Consider the following 21,837-nt stretch of genomic DNA (forward strand, 5'->3'; position numbering starts at 1 on the left):
TATTAGACGCCTAACCTGGCGGGTCAGTAAGAAACTGGTCAAATCCCAACACTGACCAACAAGGAAAGCACGCTGATCAGAGTCCCACAAGGACAGGGAACAGGTGCAAAGACAGGAACTGTCTCCTGGCTAGAGTTTTAGTAGAAAATCTGATCAGTCAGGGACAACAGAAACCCTTCGAGACTGTCAGTAAAGAACAGGTTAAAACACTATGACTCTCTGCACCTGCACAGCACAGTACAAGCAGGAGGGAAGGGAATATACAGGGGAAAACAAAGGCAATTAAAAACCTGCAAGTTTGTAACAGTTTATCTATTCAGGATTCTCGGAGTAAAGTTGAGGCCTGGAAGGGAGGTCTTCTTGTGCCAGAACTGCTGCACGCACCAGCAGGGAGGGAAAAAGTAAGGAAGTTCACATACATGAAAGAATAGCAAAACAGTTTAAAAAGTTAAAAATGTTCAAAAAAATTTTTAAATTCTTTTGACCTGATTTTATTAACAGTCATCCAGCTGTCTTCTATCCAGCTCTGATCTCAGGTGGCCCCTATGACAGTTCAGCCACAGTGTGTCACACATTCCATTCCCAGGAGGCTGGGTAGAAAGGTCTCTGGTAACTAGCAGCAATCCATTTCTTATGATGGGTTGCTTGACTGCCATTTGGTCTCATGCTCCAGAAGAATCTTCTCTGTGAATAGTCCTCTCCAGCTGGACCGGGAGGAGGGACGAAGCCTCTCTGGTAAACACTCTGATTTTGTGACCATTTTCTTAAACAAGAAGCAATAAATCATTGTCAGGATTAACAAACAATAACAAGCTTTATAAAATAATACAGATATTCAATTTCACTCTTTCCTACCGGGACGACCCAAGCACATAATCACTTACCTTTCTCTTCATTTCTTATGAAGCTAGGACTAGGGAGATGGCTCAGTGAGTACAGCTCATGCCATTCACATGGGATGGATCCCCAGAACCCAGAGAGATCTGACAAACAGTAGCATGTGTTTGCAATCCCTATGATAATATGGGAGGCAGAGAAAGGAGGATCCCTGGGAGCTTGAGGGCAGCTGGCCTGGAATATGCAGTGGAACTACGAGAGGCTCTACCTCAGACAAGGTCAAAGTGTGAAGAAAAGAGTGAAACTTGGGTTGTCCTCATGCAGGCAGCACCCCCGCTCCCCACTCCCAAATCTCACTTAGTCACATTCGGTCAGTTGCGTCTTTGGCCTCTATCCCTTTCCATCATTCTGACCATTGTCACTGTTGGTTGTGAGCAGACATGTGGGGCTGGGAACTGAACTGAGTTTTCTGCAAGAGCAGCCAGTGTTCTCAACTGCTGAGTCTACTACTCTACAGCTCCTGCTACGGCTTTTACTGTTATAAATGTTTCAATTTCGGGGTTGGGGATTTGGCTCAGTGGTAGAGCGCTTGCCTAGGAAGTGCAAGGTCCTGGGTTCGGTCCCTAGCCCCGAAAAAAAGAAAAAAAAAATGTTTCAATTTCAGTGGCTTTATAAAAATGTCACAGTACCATTACGGTCACTTAGCTGTATCTCCATTTTTAGAATCACAGGCCATACTAGTTTTCCCGCCATCAATATTTTGGGGATTAGCATCTCACAGTATATACTACTGTACACAGAGCACCTAGCTCTGTCTTAAGACAGCAGGATTTGAAAAGTACAATGTTAAAACGGAACTAATCAGGTACGAACATCTTTATGGCCATTAAAACTGACTCAAAGGGCTATTCCCACTCTCAGTGTTACCAGCAGCATATTTTTGAAGGTGTTACAATACCGACTTGCTTTAACAGATGTAGCAAGGTAAAACCATTGCTATGGGTTATGCATTTGAAAATCTGCACCTCAGAGAATGGAAATTAGAGATGTGGACTCACCCAAGATTGCACATAGTGTCAATGGCAGAGTAGGGAGACAAATTCAAACCCAGCCTGACTGTTAAAACCCTTGAATGCTCATAAAAACTTAAACTAAATTAATAGCCAAAACTTTTTGCAAGCGATGGTTGTTAATTGTGTGTAGCATCCTGACTAGAGTAAGGAATGGCTACAGAGCTGTAGTTTTGCATCTGCCAATAAGAGTGTTTCCAAAACAGATTGAAGTATGAGGAGTAGGCTCATAAGGAAGGTCTGCTTTACATGTGGGTGAGCACAAAACACCTGGACAGGAGAGCAGCACCAGCACAAAGCAGAGCAAGGGCACCTTTACCCTCTCGCCTGCCCTTCCACCCCCTATCTAAGGCTTCTCTGGCCTTTCTTCACCACTCCTAGAAAATCACCATGCTCCTTTGGTCTGGGCCCCACTACTGGCAACCCTGGGTTTCCAACTTACAGAGGGCTCATTGGGCGACTTCTCAGCCTACAGAGTTACACGAGTTAATCACCCTAGTTAAAGGCCCATCTTCTCTATCTGCCCATCCTCTCTCCCTTCTTCTCTATCTCCCCTTTCTAAGGAGACAGACAATTCTGACTGAACAGAGAATCTCCCCATTTCCCAATTGAAATCCTTTTATGATTTAATCTGCTCAAAACATGTGTAAATATCTCTATTATGACTTTACTCTTTCATCCCACCCCCACCCCTACCCCCGGCCAAGACCTGGGTCTATGTTGACCTGGAGCTCACTATATAGCCAATGATGAACTCCTGATCTTCCTGCCAGTGTTAGGACTATAGGCATACTACCCCTGTCTGGACTTGTATTTGTTCTTTAATAACAGCCTTTTTTATTCCCAAAGTCTTTTTTTTTTTTTTAAGATTTATTTTATTTATATGAGTACACTGTAGCTGTCCTCAGACGCACCAGAAGAGGACATGGAATCCCCTTTACAGATGGTTGTGAGCCACCATGTGGTTGCTGGAAATTGAACTCAGGACCTCTGGAAGAGCAGTCAGTGCTCTTAACCACTGAGCCATCTCTCCAGCCCTCTTCCCAAAGTCTTAAAGCCTAGGGATATACCTCAGAGGTAGAATCTTGGGTTTCGAACCAAGAATGCAAGATTTTATTTTCTAGTAGGCCCATCTAATTCCTCTTAGATTAAGTTAATTTAAAAAAGAGAATAAAATAACATTTCTTTTTCTCAGCTGTGTCTGAAGAGCTACACATTTCCCATCCAGTGTTTGATTTGCTAAGCACCATGACTGACCCTGATTGCTGGTCATTATCACAGTGGACTTTCCCCTGGCTTAAAATACAGTTTCCACCTCAGTTCTGGGAAAGGGAGAAGCACAGGTACCTGAATGAGTACGCTGAGCTCTGGGTCTGAACATGCTGGGACGATTCCAGATGACCACCACGTCGGCTTTTCTTAGGTCCTTTGTTCACAGGTTTGTTAGTGGTGTGGACTTGTTCTGTAAGATGTGCTGAGTCTTCAAGACCACCTGATCTAGATGCACTAGCATTCTGGTTCCTGAAAGAGAAGTGCGCCACAGTGTCAGCAGACTCCAGCTCCAGTGGCCAGTTTAGTGACTGTATTTTGACTCCTGAATGTCTGATGTCATCTCCCCACTCCCAGTTGTTTAGGTTTTGCTCAAGTGAGCAAGCGGCCAGGGAAATGTGCTGCTTGAACTATATCAAAGAGGCTTTCCTAGCCACGAATCTCGCCTAAGAAGATGGAAGACTTACTTTCTGACACGACGTTTCTGCAGGTTTTCGATGTAGTTCTGCCTTTCTATGCAATGTCCCCGGCACCTGTTGAACACTGAGGAGTGGATGAAGATGAACTATTAGAACAGAGGCACGGGAAGGGATCTGGCCGAGAATGCAGATCAGAGCTCACACTCACTGACTAGTCACAGGCTGATGCAGCTCACTCCTGCAGACACGTTCCTTCATAAGCTCTTTGGCAAAAGGCCGTCTTCCATCCCTATCCTTGTTCTTCCTTCCCCTGGTGCTGGAGACCACACTTGGGTTCCACACACGCTGAGCAGATGTTCTGCCACTGAGCCACATCCCCAGCCCCACAAGCAACACTCCTTCCTTTTTACTCTCCACTTTCCTTCTGGTATCTTATATTGCCTCATATACATTACTTTTTCCAAAACTTGAAGAGTGGTTCTACCATTTCCACCTCTTGCTTTTATAGGAAGGGAAAGACAGTGGCACCCCTCATACTTACATTCAATTGCATCATCTGGCCTCATGCCTTCTACATCAATCAAATATCTAACAAAACAACATAATTTGGGTCACTTAAATATACGAAAAGAAAAAATGAAAACAGGTCCAATTTCACTTACAAGTGGAGACATACAAATCCTAAGAAAATACCATATAGCTAATCCAATAGTTACAGAATGACATGCCATGACCATAAAAAAAGACTATCCCAAGATCGACTAATTTAGAAATATATTAATAAAGATACTTATATTAATATAACAATATAATTAATAAAGAAATGCATGACCAAACTGGCAAATGTTTCAAAGGCAGATTTAGCAGTCATTTCCATCCACCTGCTTTGTGAACTAAAACACAGGAGGTTTCCTTAATATCGCTGTGCACTCATCAGTAACCAACAGAGCAACTGGGAAAAATAGTAATGCAGCAGACAAATGATATGGGCCAAAACCAGGAGCTAATGTCACTGTCACCTACTTTTCCTGATTTTCACCTTCAATCTACCACCAGGGTCCTGACAGTGATGACTGCCTCCTTCTATAAAATGGCCTTGACATCCTTGTCCAAGTGACCATCAATATGTTAATTTGTACAAAAACCTAGTGACTCCTTGCCTCCACCACTCTTGAATATCCTTTACTCAGCAGAAATAGATGGGGATTCAACAACACATCCCCAAAAAGGTGCAACAACAAAAAACCCAAACAGACTGCAATACCACTTTGCACGGCCCAGCTCTGACTCCTCCCCACACCCGCAGTCCACTGCACTGCCATACTTACCGCACTGCCCACCTCCTCCAGCACAGTGTAAGGAATCCTACTCTAGGCTCTTGGCTGAGCCTTAAGTTTATAGTCTCTTCTGTGCCCTTACTCAGCCAGTACTAGTTCAACTTTCAGACGGTCACTCAGACTCTCCATGGAAATGTACTGTCTTCTTGAGGAGATAGGCCAAAGCCTCCCTCTCATTTGCTCTCAAGGTACCATGTTCCTGACTCCTCCGTAGCTGACAGTGATAATTCTATAGTCTTATTATTATTATTATTATTATATTATTCTAGTCTTCCTTCTTTCTTCAGAGGCAGGTTAAATAATCATCTTTGCCCGCACTCACACTGCTCACACAAACTATAGCTCAGTAAGGACAAGCATAAAGTCACACAGCATGGCGATTCCTTAAGAAGCACCAGAATGCATCTGAATTTAGTGCAGCAGTGGATCCAAAGACACTCATGCCACTTTAATGCTTTACCAACCCCCAAACCTCTGACTTGTATGTACATCAGTACGCGACAAACGAACAAACAAGCAACGAAAAACAGGTTTGCCTTTAACAGTCTGCAGATATGCCCAAGAAGATTCCTACTGGGTTTTTAACTGCAAAACTGAATGTCTATTATACGTGAAGCCACAAAGATGTGCTCATTCCTGTGTCTGTGACGTCTACAAGGGTATTGCTCATGGCAGTTTCTGGGTAGAGGCCACACTGCTCTGTATTTAACCCATGTCTAAGTTTATATCACCATTGTAAACACACACACACACACACACACACATACACACACACACACACACACACAGAGACAGAAAACATTATTTGATTTTTGGGTTGGCAACTCACCTGCAAATGAGGTAGCCAGTCCTATTTAAGCCATGGGTACAGTGGACACCAATAAGTTTGTCTATAAAATAGAAAATGTAGAGCTAAGAAACAAGATACACCAAAAATAATTCATACAATTTTCTGAAGAGTGAGACAAGTTTGTGAAATAATGCTGCTATGTTGAAAAGTAAAGTGGCTTTAAAAACATGTTTTCAAGAATAACCTGCCCAAAGCTCATTGTTGTGGAAATTTTGCAGGTACTGGTTAAATAAAATAATTCATATTATAAGGTACTAGAGGGTTGCATTAGACAAAGAGAGCTGTCTTAATATGAAGAGGAAACTGCAGTGTGTGTGTGTTTGCACATGCACACAATGCTGAAGTTTGAAACTGGGACTCACACAAGCCAGGCAAGTGCTCTGTATTGAAGATACAGACCTCTCAGTCCAGCCTTATTCATGACAGTAAATAACAATCCCAACTATACTCCAAATAGAAAGACAGCAGTATGTACTGCTGTCAGTATGTACTACACAGATGCAAGCCTCCTGTCCCACTTGTACACTTCCCCCAGCCTTTGCCTTCTGTTCTCTTTATGGAACTTTCAGATCCTGCATTTTAAATCTTCTACCTCTCATTCCTTAGCCACAGAGAAAGGGAAACACAGTTTTCAGTCAAATTTTGTTTCTGTGTGGCCAACAAGAGGAAAAACACTTTATTCCCACCAGTTGACATATTGAAAAAACAGCAGACCTAATATTAGAATATTAACAATATCACACTGCCCTGGAGAAACGGCTCAGTGCTGGAAAGCACATCTGCTCTTGATGAGGATCCAAAGTCAGTTCCAGCACCCATGCTGCATGGCTCACAACTGCCTGTAACTCTGGACTCTCTGAGGACCTGCACTCATAGGCACACAGCTATAAGCACACATATGTAATTAAAAATAGAAGAAATCTGAAAAGTCTCCAAACCTATTCAAAATAAGAGTTCAGACAAGGAAAATGAAACAAAAAACCAAACCAAAACAAACTGTAAGGACTTACCATTGTTTTTATTTCTCTTTAAAAACTCTTTAACTGCACTTTTGAACTGAAAAATAGTGCCACTGTCAGGTACCTGATGACCAACTGTAAGAATTTTTATGTAAGAAATAGTTTTTGGCAAATCCTAGAAAGCAAAACAAAGACAGAGACATTACTTCATTTGTAAGTAGATAATGAAGGATTCGAGGAGCCTGAAATAAGCTGATAATGACAGACTCACTATGACCGCTCTTCTGACTAGAGAACCACTTCCTACAAAGCAGTTTCAAGCAGGACAGAGAACTTGGTTCTCACTGAGACCAGAGAACAGTCACTAGGAATACAGAACACACCAAATACCACGTGAATCAGGGCGTGTATGCCATGAGACTAAACAGAATCAACAGCTTTTCACTCTTCTGTGCCTGCACACAGTAGTAATGACTGGGCGAAAGGAGCCGTGACTAGCAGAGAGAACAGGAAGTAGGGTTGGAGAGGTGGCTCGGGCTCAGCAGTGCTTGCTGTTCTTCCAGTGGGCGTAGTTCAGTTCTCAACACCCAAGTCTGATGGCTCACAACAGCCTGTAACTCCTGCTCCAGACCATCCGGCACCCTCTTCTGACCTCAGCCGACACCTACACACGTGGTAGACACTACACAGACACAGATACACAGATACACGCACGCGCACGCACGCGCGCGCGCACACACACACACACACACACGCACACACGCACGCACGCACGCACGCACACGCGCGCGCACACACACACACACTAAATCTCAGGGAAAAAAGAGAGGTTAGGTGAAAATCTGTAATTCTGGGTTTAACTGGAAAGCACTATCACAAATTTTACAGCGTTCCTGGCTTGTCTAACAGTATCAGTCAATTAGTAGTAAATATACTCAACACTCATGTACCTGAAAACTACCCACACAGAAAGGAAACAAAGCTCTCTGCAAGGCAGAGTCAGCCTGGGACTGGAGAAAGCGAAGGTGAAGACCGAGCGATCACGAAGGATCAGGGCATTCCACAGTCAGCACTGAGAAGTGGTTTAACCTACTGAGGGGCTACTGGCAGCTGGTGGCTGTTTGGAGAGGCCAGGTCAGTTTTCTTCAGGACTACGGCCCTGGGTAGTTGGTCATGCTCCAGTAGACAGCGTTACATACTTGTGCACTTGAGCAGCATTAATTTTGAACTCAGTGGATTATTTTTAAAAGGCAGAGGGGATGGAGTGGAGAAGTGGCTCAGAGGGTGAGAGCTTAAGACCTGGGTTGAGCTCCCAGCACCCACACCAGGCAGCTCACAACTACCTATCACTTTAGGTCTGAAGGATCTGACCCCTTCTACCCTCCATGGGGACCACCAAGCATGTGGTGAACTTATTATTATAAAAAATATAAAAAGAAGAGGACATGACATTGGAGTGTAAATCAGGAGGATTTAGCTGTGGTATTGGGGTGACTGTGATCAGAAAAGTATATTATACGTGTATGAAGTTCTTAATAATATTGTCTAAAAAAGGTTTTAGGAGTCGAACTGAGAAGCCTCAACTATCCAAGGAGAGGCCCTCCACCTGTGTTCCAATTCAAAAAGGCAACTACAAGGGCATTTGTGATGACAGAAAAAAAAATAACTAATTAAATAAGCTCTAACTAGTCACTATTGACGGCTATCAGGGAGCCAAGATGTTATTTTGAAAGCATAAAGGAAAGAATCCTGTGGACATTACTGAGTAAATAAAACATGAATGATAAAATTCACCTTGTATAGCCTGGTATGGTGGCATACACCTGTAATCCTAGACCCTGGGAGGCTGAGGCAGGATAATCTTGAGTTTGAAGTCAGCCTGGGCTACACAGCAAGAGCCTGTCTCAAAAAAGAAAAAAGAAAAAGAAGATCAACTTTTTGAAGCCTCAAAGGAATTAATAGAGCAATCATTAATTAACTAGTAACACCATAAGAGACAACCACTCGTTATATGCCCCCTTAACTGAAGGACATGTGACAACTTATGAAAACATCTCATGTTGGGTACAGCTGTACACCTTTGTAATCCTTGTGTCTCAGTAGGCTGAGCACAGGGGTTCAAGATCAGTCAGGCCGATATAGCAAGAACCCATCTTGAAATGCTTAAAATTGCCACATTAAAAGGAAAATCAAGGTTTTGACAGAAAATGGCTCATAGTTAAAGAGTTTTTACTGTTTTTGAAGAGAATGAGGGTTTAGTTCCCAAGACCCAGATAGCCAGTTACTGTCTGCAACTCCAGTTCCAGTGGTTCTGACACCCTTTTCTAAGTTCTGTAGGCAATGAATGTGTTGCCGATAAACTCATGCCACCACACAAGCATGCATTAAAACAAAGACTTCTTAGAAAAAGAAATCAGGCTGGGTGTGGTGGTCCATGCCTGTAATCACAGCACTTGGGAGGTAGAGGCAGGAGGATCAGGAGTTTAAGGCCATCCTTGGTGACTGAGGGCAGCCTGGACTATATGAGGCATTATCTCAAATTTAAATAAATAAACAAAGGCAGGTGGAGTGCTATAGAATTATAATTCCAATATTAGAGAGACTGAGGAGGAAGGACTCTGTTTCAAATACTAAACCCCAAATAGAACAATAAGGAAGAGAGGAAAGGAGGGTGGGAAAGAGAAAGGGAAACCAGGGCTTAGAGGATCAGAAGGAGGGAGGAGGGAGAAAAGGAGAAAGGAAAACAGAATCCTGAATCTGGCTATGCTAGCCCACTGGCAGAGAACAATGGGCTATACTAGCATGTGGAGGCACACAGCTAACATTTAGATGGTACAGCCTGACTGGATCTCTCAAAGCAAGAATCCACGGGATGGACAAAATAAAGAGACATGGACAGCAATGTATAGACTTAATCAGATCAGACAGACAGCCAACTGCAAACTAACAATTCTTATGACAGGGGCTATCAAATTGCATATCTGACATAAAAGAACTGATGTTAAGGAAAAAGCACTGTATCTTAAATACACATACCAAAGATGTAGAGATGAATTCTAGAGTATTTAAGAGTTCCATTAGAATAAGACGAAACACGCTGATGTGGTGGTGCACACAATGAATCTCTGCACATGGGAGGCAGGAGCAGCTTGCCTTTGTGGGCTGGAGACCAGCCCAGTGTATATATAATACATTTGAGGCCAGCTAGAGCCATACTATGAGAGTCCTTCTCATGGAAAACAAACAAACAAACAAACAAACACCAAAACAAAAACAATGAATAATTGCCTCCACCACAACACCACCCCCCCATCCACACAGGGGCAGGGGAATTCAGAAGGCAGAATGGGGTGAAATAGATAGCATCAATAATGAAATACAGCATATATGTATAACAATATTGAGTCAGAAAAGAAAAAGATTCTGATATGTGCTTTAATAAATGTCAGAGACATAATTACTAAAATCATTCAGTCACAGAAAGGCAAGTATTACATTATACTGGGGCTGGAGAGACAGCTCGTGCAGAAGACTCTGGTTCAACTCCCAGCACATAGCAGTTCATAATCATCTGTAATTTCAGTTACACTCAGTATAATGCCCACTTCTGTCCTCACAGACACCTGGCATGTCTGTGGTGCACATATATACAGGAGGCAAACACTCATACAAACAAATAAAAACTTACCCCACAGACAGTGTAACTGTCCACCACATCAAAGATACTTTCTTCCTCTTGCAGCACACAGATTACAAAAAGCCACAACTAGTCAAAATGCAGAGAACTACACCTAAATACGGCCCTTACATCTAAGGCTCTGAGAACATACGGAGGAGGTAGAGATACTGTAAGAGCACAAGGACCAGGAGGTCAGAGGTCAGCTGCGAGATTATACTCCACACATATGACAGGGAAGGCTACACCCATGAAACTGCAACAATATGGGTGCTTAAACAAGATCTAAACAGTAGCCATCAGCTGACATGCCAACATGGATGGGAGAAACTGCAGAAGGCCCAGCCCCTGGATGAAGAACATCTGAGAAAGGGAGAATCAGCCTTCAGATATAAGTACCGTAAAGCGTGGCCCAAAAAAAGCCACACATACAAGCAGAGCTAGACAGACTCAGCAGGGCGCATCGTGTACATGCAGCAACACTAAAGAGGAAGGGGCTGAGTGTGAAGGTGGGGCTAGGAGGTTAAAGGAAACGGCAGAGTTATATTTTAATTAATTTAACACTTAAATTCATGTTACGTTGTATTATGCTACTCCTATGAGATACCTAGAACTGGGAAATTCATAGTAATAAAGCAGGTTAAGAGGTTACTAGGGGTCTGGCGTATAGGAGAAGGGAGAATTAATGTTCAATGTTTACAGAACTTTTGCTGATTAAAGAGACTGATAATAATTACTACATATTATAGTTTAATGCATGTCTCCAATCTAGTATGTGTGTATGTGTGTTTTTCGTTGTTGAAGACTTATGTAGTCCAAGGTGGCCTTGAATTTGTGATCCTTCTGCCATAGACTCCTAAGATCTGGGATTATAGCCATTAACTACCATCCACGCCTGGCCTTCGATCTCACTTGAAAATGAAATTAGGGAAACTATTGGCTTTTCTTTAAAAATTATTACTACCTATGAATGAAGTTTAGTTTTTGCATCACCACAGGATGAAAAGTATTAAATTACTATGAATTATTTTTTTTCAGTCAGAGGTCCACTTACCTCTACTTTATAATAGCGCTGAGTATATGTTAAATCGATTATCAATCCAAGTTCTTCATTTTGTTCTTGAATTTTATTAAAGAGATCCAAAGGAGAAAAGCATTCTTCTGGCATAAGCTTTGCTTCAAATTTCTGTAAGAGAGTGAAGTAAGAGAGCAAACCTACATCAAGTCCTGCATCACACGATGCATTTATCCCAGCCCCATAAAGTGAGGACCCAGTGAGACCAAAAGGCTGTTTCCACTCTTCTGGAAGCTTGCAATAATCTTTCTTCCAGTGGTGGGAAGAATGTAAGCTCACTTTAATATATACATATTTCTGTGTTTGTGTCTCCCTACCTGAAAGGCTTAAGAATTTCCTAGTCAACATTAAATACACAAGGTAAAAACAAGAGCAAATAAAAATGTGTTCCTATTTGCCTAAGCCTTAAAATTTCAATGCATTTCACCAATGAACACCCCCTCCCACTCTCGTGAATTTCCAGCACAGCAACTACCATATCAACACAGTGAATACTGAATTATCTAGTTAAGTTGGGCTGACATAACATATAACATATTAAAATTATTCTTGATTAAGAGCCAGCATTCTCCATGAGGAATTTGTTTCTGAAAAGATTCTGTAAACTTAATTTTTACTTACTTTTTGCAAAGGAACTTTGAAAGCAATGAAACGAGTCCCAGGCATCCGTTGCCCAACTGGGAGATAGTCTTTCCACCTGTGACACAGGGCATTGGTTAGTCAGACTGAATGCCAGCCTTGTCTCCAAGAATAAGGCTCCAATAGGCACCTCATACACACAGAATGTCCCTTTACCCTGCTCTGCCTTTTGTCCTATTCATTCTGCACAAGTAACGACCTACCATCCTTCCTTCTGTTTCCCCATCTTGAAGACAGATACAAGTCAACAAAGCAACACACAGGTCTCAGCAAACAGTACCTAAAACTAGAATTACCAGAGGAGAACAGAACTGCCTACAAATCCAGCCTAGAATCAAATACTAAAGTGATATATCAGACGAGAAAATAGAAGGGAGATTGTGTCAGGGGGGAAAGGGGTTAAGGGAAGGGAGAGGGCAACAAGAGGCAGAAAAGGGAAAGACTGTGTATTTCCCCTCCTAGGTGGAATCTAGTTTTAAACATATAATACATATTTGAGACAGGACAGTGGTGAATTATTTAGGGGGAAGGAAAGAAACCAGTAAAACGTGGGCAGGAGAAAGGGGAAGGTGTATGTGTGGGGGTGACTATGAGCAAAGTACAATGACATACATGTAGAAAATGTCATAATGAAACTTGTATTTTGTATGGTAACTAAAAAATATTAAAAGCAGCAAGGAGTAATGAATGCCCCATACCGGCTGAAGGAGCTAACACTCAACACTTTCAGTGCAGTGTTTTTAGTTTCCACACCAGTGACATCAGCTCAATGTGTACAAATCTCCATTCATACAACCTCAGCTTCCGTGTGGAGAGTCAGAGCTGAGTTGGTCTATGTCCATGAATTACACATGTATGGTTCATTCATATACCTGGAGTACGGAGAGGACTGAGTGGTGAGAGACTGGAGACACAGTGGGCTAGTGTGGCAGGCTGTGACAAGAAGGTTGGCTTTTTATTTTTAAAGTCAAGCTTTACCTTACATCTATGAACTGTCTAACAATTACTACTTGATATTTATCTTGTTTTATCTCCATAAATAAGCAATACCTAAAATTATTTTTAATTTTTAGTTAAGAATTTTATACCCAATAAAGCGACTTATTAATAAAATATTAATAAACAAGAATTTACAACATACTTATACTTTAGTTAAAAAATTAATGGTTAAATAATTAACTATATAAGATATGTTAAAAATGAACTGGCCAGGGGCTGGAGAGATGGCTCAGCGGTTAAGAGCACTGACTGCTCTTTCAGATATCCTAAGTTCAATTCCCAGCAACCACATGGTGGCTCACAACCATCTGTAATGGGATCCAATGCCCTCTTCTGGTGTGTCTGAAGACAGCTACAGTGTACACATATACATAAAAATAAATCTTATAAAGAAATGGGTTGGTGAGTATATAGACGACTGTCTTCTGCAATATGTCAGGCAAGTTCTGTACTGGGATGATGGAGAAGAGCTGACAGACTGTGAAGATATCCAGGAGATAAAACGAAGTGTTTACTCAAGTCTGGGAGGGGAGAGAGACATTATGTCCATGTTGAATTTTAGGTACTGCTCATTTGTGGCTATAAAAAGAAGTGCTTACTGAAGTCCTTTCATCCTGAGTTTTTAAGTATTGCTTATTTGTTGAGATAAAACAAAGGACTTGATGAATTCTAGGAAGGAGAGAGGCCGATTGGGCCACGTCTGGCTTCAGCTATTTTTTATTTGTGGAGATAAAACGACCGACTTTTGAAATCGAAAAAGGGAAGCAAACGGCCGCAAGTAAAGGTTCATATTCATAGCACCTGTGAGCAAAATCATAAAACTAGCCATTGGCACAGGCAGGGTTAACTCCCGCAAATGACACCTCCGCCCTCAGAGTCCTGAAAGCAAAAGAACCTCTCTAGCTGGTCCCCAAGCGAGCGCAGGGTGTATACAGCTCAGACCGGATCCCACACAGAGTCCCAACAAGCTGAAGACTGTGGCTTCAGTGATCAAGGAACGCCTATTACTGGCAGCCGCGCCCCACTGCGCCCTTCCGCCCTGGCCCGAGCTCCACAGAGCCCGGTCCGGACAGACCTGAGACCCCAAAATGCGGGGTCGGGAAGTGTGGGGGGGTTCGGCGCGGAGGACTCTGGGAGGCGGAAGGGCGCGAGGCCAGAGAGAACGCCAAGACTCTGGGCCACCAAGGCAGCCGGAACGCCAGGCCCGGAACCAAAGCGCCTTACCTTTCCGGGATCTGGTTTTTGCCCTTCTTCTTGGGTGGGGCACGGGCAGTAAAGTCCCGGCCCCGACTGTATCGGCCATAATGCCACTGGTTCATGTGGGCGCAGAGATGCCGCCCACCCAACGCCAGACGTGCCAGAGCAGCCAAAGCAGCGACCTCAGGGCTGCCAGAAAACGCCGCCGGAACCAAAGCGCCGGCAAAGGAACGCGCCGCGTCGATGCCTCGCTAGTGCGCATGCGCCTTGCCCCGCCGTGATGACGTCACACGTCGCGCTGAGAATAAGGTTTGTCAACCTGCCATTGGTTCCAACAATATTGTACTTATCTGGATGGAGGCTGGTATTGCAGCTGTGCGAATAATTACTTGCGTCGGCAAAACTGCTCAGGACAAGGAACAGAAATCCAGCCCCACCCCTCCGATCCCTGCATTCTTCGCGAACGTTGTCAATTGTTTACATTTTGTATATTCATGATTTGCTTTTACACATGTGTATCCTTTTTTCCGCCAAAAAGAAATATACCAAAATTTTATACAACATATTTCTCCTTATTTGATATATTTAACGTTTCTTCATCCATATATGTGTGTGTGGTGCCACAGGCGGGAGAATATATATATATATATATATATATATATATATATATATATATATATATTCCTAATTTTGAACGACACAGGACACTTAGTATAGTCAACATAATTAAAAATACCAACTTTTCTTTTAACCATTCCAATATTGAAATACCTCCACCTGTTTGGAGTTTTTTGTTTGTTTTAAGGTAAGGTATCATATAACACTCTGAGATCTGGAACTTGCTTCATAGAGTAATCTAACCTTGAAATCACAGAGATCGGCCTTCGCCTACTTTTTCAGTTCTAGAATTAAGGGTTATGGGCCACTTTAACCCAATTGGACTTTTTGTTTGTTTTGTTTGTGTTTCTGATCGTCTGTTACAGAAAAGACGGTGGTGTGAACATCCCTATAGGTGTATACTGTATCTGAATTCCTAGACAAGGGATTACTGGAATGAAACACATGCTAACACTTTTTAAAAACAATATATTCTAATTGCAAAAAAAAATGGTGTCCACAGGCCAGGTGTCACAATAGCTGTGGACATCATGGGTTTTAACAAGCACCAAAAATAACCCAGAGATAAAAGAGGAACTCCAGTCCAAAATTTCCACACAATGTCAGGCCCTGTGTTTCCTAGGGAATATCTGAATTATTCAAGTGGTAGACCAAAGTACAGGGCATCTGCAGAATAGTAGACTAAGTCCCCAGATTAGACTATAGAAATTTATGATCGCAATTTTTAAAATAAGTTTAAACTTTTAGTTTGAAATTTCTAAATGTAGCTTATAATTCATTTTTCATAATATTTATTATCATTGCAAACTGAGTATTCTGATCATAACACTTGATAAGTCAAAATGTGATTGCAAGATACATATCTTTTACATCTGGGTGCTAATGCCTTCAAGGTGTATAAAGTGTATCCACATTCTCATACGCAGTTGACTGATGGGTTTTTACAGTCTTCTGATGGGAGAGAAGCCGGTGGAGAAGGGGAAGAAATACAAGAGGAGCAAGATACTGACAGCGATATAGTAACGCACCAGAAGGGCGGAGGGGCTCCTCTCTGTATAAGAAAAAAAAATCACAGAGTCAGGGTGGAAAGCAGGGAGCTGAAACCCAGAGAGATGGTTGAACTGATGTTTGAAGTAGTCATGGAGATTGGTTTGAAGTCGTCATGGGGATTCAGACTTGGCCGTTTCCTGCTGGGGGGAAGCAGAGAGAATGAAGTTTATGGTTTGGACATAAAAAATAATTAAACATGAATGAACAAAGAAGCCTTATCCTCAGTGAGAGCCCAGCTAGGATGACATTCAGGGAAGCTCAGCTTTAGACTTCCATGATGGAGGGAGGGAGGACAAAGCAGATCATCCCCTCTTTCTTCTCAGACTAGCAGACTAGAGTGTTTCTCTGGCATAATTTGGGGAATCATGGTGGCAGCCTGCCCCCGCCAGCGGGGACCCAGTTATTTGTGGGGGTCAAGAGGGACCCATACCTTCGGGAGAACGGGCGAGAAAGAGGAGCGAGACCAAGCAGTGTCCTTGTCAAGGTCTGTTTATTGAGAGGAGTGTACAGCATTTAAAGCTCTGAAGCAGGAATTGAAGCTTAGGGCAGGGGGAGAACTGGGAAGTGCCCAAGGACATAAGGTGAATCATTAAGCTGCAAGATATCCTCCTTAGACAAAGAGGCAACAGTCTTCCCTGGACATGTTCTTTCTTTGAAAAGGTCAAGCCCTTCTCAGGAATCTGCTCAGGGCAGGGCACTAGCTTTGCCTAGTCCGGCAGTCCGATCCCCGACAGGGTCCAGTTGCTGAATCTCCTCGGCCTACCTACCTTTCTTGTTAGATCAGACATGGCTGGCTGGGTTCATTAGAAATTTTTGGCTTTTGTCTTCTCAGACCCATCCAACCCAGAGAGCCTTCTTGTCCACCGTTGTTATACACCCATATTGGGCATGATGCCAGAATCAGTCACAGTGGTATGCTCCTCCAAATATAAATAGTGAGTGTGTAGGATGTGGTTCTGGAAGATACTGTTTGAGACCTGTTTATATATGAAAGAAAATCCACATATTGTCTCACCTGACTCTCCAAAGGCTTCCTTTAAGCCCTGTACTCCGATGAACAGAATTTACTCTTTAAAAGATATGGAAAAAAATTTGCCTGTTTTCCAAGAAAAGACCTCAAGAAGTCTGAATTTAATGTGAATATAAGGACCTCTAGAGTAAGAGATTAAAGAATTCCCACAACAAATGCAGTATCCATTTGAAGTCATGTCTCATTTCCTCTGCAGAGCTAGTGGGGAATGTGACAAACTTGCCTTCCTGCTTGCTCCCCCCCCCCAAATTTCTTTCTTTCTCTTGGATGTTATTCCACAGGGCTTAGTGGACTCTGTTAAAACATTTCCCCTTTCCCTCCTGTCTGTTCCTGGCATTGAGCAATTTAAGCAGGTCTAATCCATTCCCTGACTCCTTTTTTCTTCTACAATGCTTGTCTAGAGAAGTTTTCATTCACTTAGAATTGTCTATTGCTTTGTATTAGATCGTCATGATTTCTCAACTCATCATTTCTGCTTCATTCACTATAGAAGAGAGCTGAGAGTCTTTAAAAAAAAGCTGTCTCCAAATTACCTCTGTCCAATATGCAAGACAGAGACTCAGAAATACAGAGACAGAGAGGGAGACAGATGGAGAGAAGGGGTGGAAGGAGAGGAAAAGGAGGTGGAGGAGGAGCTCACCAACAGGAAGAGGAGGAGGAGGAAGAGTGGCAATGTGGAGAAGAGAGGAGAGGAGGGAGTGAGGGAAGGGGAGAAGATTGAGGAGAGAGAAGAGCAGAAAGGGGGAGGGGCTTTGGGGATGAAGGGACATCTCTACTTGACTGTAAGCCCCATCTCAGAATTGGAATTTGTTTTTTAAGACAGAGTTTCTCTGTGTAGCTCTGACTGTCCTGAAAGTTGCTCTGTAGACCAGCCTGGCTTTTGAACTCAGAGATCTGCCTGGCTCTGCCTCCTGGGTGCTAAGATTATAGGCATAGAGGATTATAGGCTAGGGTTATATTCATTGGTTCAGAATTGGAATTTTTAAACTTACGACTGATGGTATTAATTAAATATCATTCTGCCCACTTAGAGGGTTCAATCCATGTAAACAGGATACACCTCTCTTCTGCATCCATACTTCTGTACAAGAAACCAAGGCCAGGTTCCCAGCCAGGACACAGAGCCGATGAGGTTTATCACCACACTTGGCTATTCAGCCCCATCACTCACCTTCCAGAAATCCATAATGGCCATGTACCAAGGAGGCAGTGGGCTGTGGGAATGGGTTTTCTCTGACTTGCAACCTGGTCACTTATTGTCCATCAGGATGGTGGCCCTTCCTGCCCAATTTCCCTGATATCTGGGGTATTAATTCTATGTGCTTTACAGGGAGGTTGAGAGGATGAAGCAAGCAGGACTGGGGTGTAGCTCAGTGGCAGAGTGTGCACTCAGCATGCTTGAGGCCCTGGATTCCATCCCCAGTAAGGTGGGGAGGGGGAGAGTAACCAAGTATGGGAACCATCAACTTATTCAACGCTTATTCAATGCTACCTCATCCTTCAGCACTTTGACTACGTTTCAGTCAGCAGTCTGAATGCAAAGGGAAAAGCCATGTCAGATAGGTGAACTAAGCATATTTCATTTTGGAATTTTGCATAGAGATTAGGGTTCACATTTGTCTAGGAAATGGTTTCTTCTCTCGAGATGTAGCCCTGATAACAGGTTTAACTGCTCAGATCTCAGTAGGTCAGATCAGCCTTGGAACAATGAGATTCTGGCACTTTACTCCACACCACACCCAGACTCTTCCACTGAGTTTGGATTCAGAGGAAATGGAGCAACACAGTGAAAAGATCAGAACACCGTCCCACAAATATATATAAGAGCCAGGGATGCAGAGACCCAAGAAAGGGTAAGATCCTGCATCTGAGCATCGATACTAAAGGTAAAACAATGATTGTGTGTGTATGTGTATGCTTCATACGTATCACATCTAATGTGTATATGTGCTTATATAGATTGCATCACACTACTGCACCTAGCACTAAAAGTAACAATGAAATTTTAGCTTTCTTCTGAAAACATTGATACAAGTTATTAATTTTATTTATTTCTGTAATTTCATTTTGTAGGTCTTAAAAATTGATTTCATTTTTAATTTTTAATTTTGTGTCTGTGTGGATCTATGCATGTGAATCCAGTGCTTGTGGATATCAGAAGAGAGTGCCAGATCCCCTAGATCTGGAATTACACGTGATTGTGCACTGTCTGAGAAAAGATCACTCAGAGGCTCCTGTGCCAGTTAGGAAATCTCTGATTGTGTACAGGTAGAACCAAAGGACAGCACATTAGAAGTCAGAGTAGCAGACTAAGTCCCAGTGTAGACTGTGGATAATTACAGCGGTCATTAAGAAATAAGTTATCCACTGTTTTGTAATCTCTGAAGGGCCCTCACATCCATGTTAGGATATTCACAGCAGGGTAGATCAGCATAAGCTGACAGAAAAGTCAGAGTTATTGAATAAATGGACAAACTATCAGTAGTTAAATCTTTTGGTGGATAATCATACTATAGTCAATTTTAAACCCATATGTATTTATCATTCTGAAAATCTTCCCACAGTGAAAAACAGGTCAATGTTAGTATTTTGCTAATTTGAAAAGAAAAGCTATAAGTTAACGGAACAAAGTTTGTGGATGATTGAAAAGACTGTAAATGTAAATTAGGCACATTCCAAACTGACATTAGTTTATAAAATAGTTTATTGGCAATGTGCATGGAATGTGAGACTTTGGAAAACTCAGTCCTAAATGGGATGTTTTCATCACACCCCGCCCCAAGGGCTCAGAGAGGAACTTGGCAGAGGAGAAGGAAGAATTGCAAGAGCCAGGGAGGATGAGGACACCAAGGGAAACACTGTCATCCACACACAACAGGCCTGATGCACACACGAACACAGACCGCCTGTGCAGGGACTCTGCAGGTCCAATCCAGATGGGGTCCTAGCACCAGATGGGAAAGTGGCCACAGTCTCTCATTCCTACCCAAGAAGTGGCCTCCAACTGAAAACCACTTACAAAGGTAAAAACCAGTTTTATTCAGTGGACAAAAATCCACAGGACCATGTTACTGTGGACTGAAATTAGCCTTTTCTCTTTATAGTAGCTCCTTGCTGTTTTACACAACAGAAGGCTCACTACCATGCCATCCTCTCCTCAATCTTATTATATCACCCACCCTTACCTGAAAATGTCACAGTTCCCCCAAGGGTTCATGTCGCCGCACCTTGTCTTTTGCATTCCCAGTGTGCTGACCAGTGCTGACCAGTTTGCTTCAGAATGTATCACACTTCTCACAAACACTCTAAATCCCCAGCAAAGGTCAAGATAGGCTTGTGAGGTGCTCTGGTATACGGAGGTCACAGCTCTCCAAGGTTTATTTCCTTCTGCTGCCTCTCAGCCCTAGACCCCAACTTCCTTAAACAGCAGGATCTGAGTTTTCCTTTTTTGTCCCTCAAGTGCTGAGACAGCCTTGGATATGATAGATACTTACTAAACTAACGAGGGCACCTGGCCTCGATGCCTTCTGCTTCTCGCTCCTATTGCATTGCAGAAGGCTTGCGCTGGGATCCCGCCTCCCTAGCCGACTTGCTCCCTCTCTCCCTCAGTGATATCAGAAGGCTGTGTGTGGTGACTGCAGGGTTTATGTTTACGCGCAGCCTTCTGATAAGTGTCTGTCTCATAGCTACCTAAAGTCTTCTATGATGATCCCAATATCTAAGCTGTTTAAGTCAAACTCTCTTCAAGAGCCACTTTGTATTATGGTCCCCAGGTCACAGATGTCCCTGGTGCCAACTGCATCACTCTGCTTCCTTCATGTTGCTGTCCCGGCTGGACTCGGTCACTAATTTCATCTGCATTGGTGCTTATCTTCTCTGATATCCTGAAGAGCAGTCTGTGATGTACACACATTCTGTGCTGGCCACTGGCCTGGATGGAGCAGGCTTAAATGTTATCTCTGTCCCCCTTCTCCCCCTTCTCTCTCAGAGCGACGAGTGTCAGCTGTGGGAACACTGTCACCTGCATGATGCCAGCCAAAGTAAAAGGCAGCACAGACAAGGACTTCCCCTAATGTAACACATTTCACTTTATTTATTGGTTCTTAACTTTGTATTGATTCTTTGTGAATTTTGGATCATGCACCCCATGCACATCATCTCCTGCCCCCTGTGTCTGCCCTCCCCCATGCAACCTCCCCCACTCAGAAATTTAAAAAGATACATAGACCAGCCAACTAACCAAACAAACAAACAAAACAAAGTATAGAAAAACATCTCATTGTGCAAGCTGTAGTCGCAGTGTGGCCCGCAGTATAGCATTCTGACTTCACAGCTTCACTTGCAACTGTTGCTCGTGATGAGTCATTGGTTTGCAACACAATCAATATTGGATCCTCACAGGGATTCCTCCTAGTTATCCTATTGTTGAGCTGTGTCATGGAGATCCTGCAGTTTTGGATCATCCGAACCAGCCTTTTCACTTGGCCCAATAGTTGGCAGATGATGTAGATTCTGGGGTGGGCCAATTCAAAGCTTTGGATCTGGGCTTGAGTGGCAGCTGAGCTGGTCAGCCCACTGGCTCTCCCTCATCACACCAGCACTGTCCTGGCTCTGCCACTCAATGCTGCCTTCTGCAGGAGGCAAGGCCATCTCTCCCGCTCTCATGCCCTCGGGCCAGCTCACACCCACCCGAGCTTCCAGAGCCAGCTCCACTGTGCTGCTCAGTCAAGACACAAGGCCCACTCTGTTAAGTGCTGCAGTCTGTGAGGGGCTGGGCCAGCTCTGCTGTTCTCACAACCTCGGGGCGGCTTA

At 43.2% G+C, this 21,837-nt stretch overlaps 1 protein-coding gene across 2 annotated transcripts; it reads right to left on the reverse strand.

Annotated features, from left to right (window-relative positions):
• Window positions 1-478: 478 nt before the first annotated feature.
• Dusp11 (dual specificity phosphatase 11) lies at window positions 479-14,589 on the reverse strand. Of its 2 annotated transcripts, NM_001025650.1 has the most exons (9): window positions 14,355-14,513; window positions 12,114-12,189; window positions 11,472-11,603; window positions 6,793-6,916; window positions 5,762-5,822; window positions 4,137-4,183; window positions 3,644-3,719; window positions 3,255-3,428; window positions 479-763 (listed from the first exon to the last, which is right to left on the reverse strand). In NM_001025650.1, exons 1-9 carry the CDS (start codon window positions 14,447-14,449, stop codon window positions 568-570), a joined length of 981 nt encoding a protein of 326 aa, NP_001020821.1. In that variant the 5' UTR covers window positions 14,450-14,513; the 3' UTR covers window positions 479-567. The 2 variants fall into 2 exon arrangements, with proteins under 2 accessions (NP_001020821.1, XP_063141881.1); XM_063285811.1 differs by lacking the exons at window positions 479-763; window positions 4,137-4,183 and having other exon boundaries at window positions 14,355-14,589.
• Window positions 14,590-21,837: the final 7,248 nt, after the last annotated feature.

This window comes from Rattus norvegicus, chromosome 4 (genome assembly GCF_036323735.1).
Source record: "Rattus norvegicus strain BN/NHsdMcwi chromosome 4, GRCr8, whole genome shotgun sequence".
NCBI lineage: Eukaryota > Metazoa > Chordata > Mammalia > Rodentia > Muridae > Rattus > Rattus norvegicus.

Bases quoted from the DNA above. Each gene is read 5' to 3' on its own strand.
- Dusp11 (NM_001025650.1), bottom strand. From the start codon at position 14,449: ATGAACCAGTGGCATTATGGCCGATACAGTCGGGGCCGGGACTTTACT. The intron at 6,917-11,471 runs GTAAGTGGACCT...TTTGCTTTCTAG, and splicing joins AGCGCTATTATAAAGTAGAG to GATTTGCCAAAAACTATTTC. The intron at 5,823-6,792 runs GTAAGTCCTTAC...TCTATTTTATAG, and splicing joins AAAGAGAAATAAAAACAATG to ACAAACTTATTGGTGTCCAC.